The sequence below is a fragment of the Manihot esculenta genome, chromosome 12 (assembly GCF_001659605.2).
Source record: "Manihot esculenta cultivar AM560-2 chromosome 12, M.esculenta_v8, whole genome shotgun sequence".
NCBI lineage: Eukaryota > Viridiplantae > Streptophyta > Magnoliopsida > Malpighiales > Euphorbiaceae > Manihot > Manihot esculenta.
In genome coordinates this window covers 10,594,160-10,596,343 of record NC_035172.2, presented here as the reverse complement: position 1 = coordinate 10,596,343, position 2,184 = coordinate 10,594,160, and the positions used below count along the sequence as shown (strand labels likewise).

General features: G+C 31.8%; 1 protein-coding gene across 2 annotated transcripts; it reads right to left on the bottom strand.

The window, feature by feature from the left end:
• Window positions 1–275: 275 nt before the first annotated feature.
• On the bottom strand, window positions 276–1,840 carry LOC110627968 (transcription factor MYB15). Of its 2 annotated transcripts, XM_021774388.2 has the most exons (3): window positions 1,500–1,840; window positions 1,227–1,356; window positions 276–1,133 (listed from the first exon to the last, which is right to left on the bottom strand). In XM_021774388.2, exons 1-3 carry the CDS (start codon window positions 1,630–1,632, stop codon window positions 614–616), a joined length of 783 nt encoding a protein of 260 aa, XP_021630080.1. In that variant the 5' UTR covers window positions 1,633–1,840; the 3' UTR covers window positions 276–613. The 2 variants fall into 2 exon arrangements, with proteins under 2 accessions (XP_021630080.1, XP_043804583.1); XM_043948648.1 differs by having other exon boundaries at window positions 1,227–1,640.
• Window positions 1,841–2,184: the final 344 nt, after the last annotated feature.

The window sequence follows — 2,184 nt, the reverse complement described above, 5'->3', positions numbered from 1 at the left end:
GTAGTTGTAAATGTATGGTTAATATATGAATTCCACCATCTACCATTCATTAACATTTTTTACCTTTTATTTAGTATAATTTCTTTTATAAGAAAAAAATTGAATGAATTATTGTAAAATTATGTAAAAATTTATTTATTTTAAATAAAAACTTCTTAAATTAAAATAATTAATATTTTTAATTTAACTAAGAAAATTTAAAAAAAAATTAAATTGCACAAAATTATTTATTCCAAGAGAAGGGTTAAAATTCACATGGAGTATAATTAGGGCAAAAAAAAAAAAAAAAAAAAAAAAATCTGTATGTAAAGCTATTTTGACAACTGGGTATCTGCTTTTATGAATTGGAGGAAAGAAAAGTGCTTCTAATTAATGTTGCATGACTTTAACCATACTGGGCGCTTTTGTTGCTATCAACTTTCAATCAAAATTTTATAAAGAAATCCCTTCAATTACGCCTATTATCATATGCATACATATCGAACTGTTACATAACCTTCTCATGGTGATGTCTTGAATGGATTATTCAATTCCTTTCGTTCCGCGGAAGCGTGCACAATAACATTTACAAAATATCTTCCAAGATCACAAGGGAGATGAAAGCCTGAACTATTTAATTCCCTGGAAGTTCTTGCATCACCTTGTAGAACAAATCTATACTATCTTCATAGCTTGTCAAAAATGAAGATATAAGTCCCTCATCTAGCATTGGGAATTTATAACCATCTTGGTCTGCAACAAATGGTTGGGTCCAGAAATCTTCGCTTGTATTTTCAAATGTTTCAAATGAAGGGAGGCTATCTTCTGCTGCAATCCAGTCTGAACTTGTACTAGTACTAGATAGTGTAGCCAGATTAGAATCTGAGGTCCAGTGGGAAATTTCGCTAGAAGAAGGCGCTGGGGATAATGGGAAGCTTTCCAATATAGCGTGTGAAGGAGTATTTGGGACAAAACTCTCAACTTTCAGATCCCCATTCAATTGGGAAGTTTCACTTGATTGCTCAATTGAGTATTTTTCTTTCAACCCAGATTCTCTTTGGCTTTCCTTTGAGCGTTTCTTCAGATGGGTGTGCCAGTGATTTTTAATCTCATTGTCTGTTCTTCCTGGTAATTCTGCAGCAATTCTTGACCATCTTCAAGTAATTAAGGAGAAATTTATCAGTATATATAAGAGGAAAGGAAGTGAGATTGTATGATTACACATGTTCATAAATAAAAATCCTTACTTATTCCCTAATTGATTATGTAATTTGATGATTAAATCCTCTTCTTCTTTGGAGTATTTTCCATGTTTTACGCCTGGACGAAGATAGTTCATCCATCTTAGTCTGCAACTCTTGCCGCATCTTTGTAGTCCTGTAAAATCCAAAACCCAAATCAGATTCCCTTCTATGTTAGCTTCTCTCATCAACCTGCTGAGAGAAAATAATGAAGACAGGCCAAAGAGAAAGCTTGTCATAACTAGATCTGAAAATAATAAATCAATGTTCTCCATCTACCTGCAAACTTGGGAAGCTCACGCCAGTTCCAATGACCATATCTCACAATATAAGTTCTTAACTTGTAGTCTTCTTCAGGACTCCAAGCACCTTTCTTGAGTCCATTTTTGTCAAAGAAGGGAGATCTCACCATTTCTGAGAAAGTATTTTCTTTTTCTCAAGATGATCAATAGGAGAGGTCAAGTAGTGATCAATTTTCAGCTCAAATCAATAATTCCACAAATGTATGCTCTCATTTATATGGTTTCAAGTTTGAAAACAAAACGTGTTTGAATCACAGAGATAGATACCACTGACCTTCAAGGATGTAACCCTCACAGTTAATTAAAGAAGAGAAGGGCCCAATTAGAAGGTGCAATGAAAATGGCTAGGAATTTTATATTGCCGATAGTATAGTGATCTAATCTCTATATAATTTTTATGGATAGTTTAAGATTTTCCAAAAGTATATACTACGTTATCCTCTATAAAATTTCCATAATTTAGTCAATTTTATTTTATTTCAATTTCATATTTACTTTTTTTTATATAATAAAAAGATAGCTATTAGAACTTATAACTGCACATATATTTAAAGGATCGATAAAAGAAATAGAATAAGAAATTTTATTATTAATTTATTATGAAATGTAATTTTATTGTGATGTTCAGAGATGTAACGTCTAATCGCTTTTCTTCTACGGTG

Coding starts and splice junctions, on each gene's coding strand:
- LOC110627968 (XM_043948648.1), bottom strand. CDS start 1,495: ATGGAGAACATTGATTTATTATTTTCAGATCTAGTTATGACAAGCTTT. Junction 1,134..1,226: donor CATAATCAATTAGGGAATAA/GTAAGGATTTTT, acceptor AATTACTTGAAG/ATGGTCAAGAATTGCTGCAG.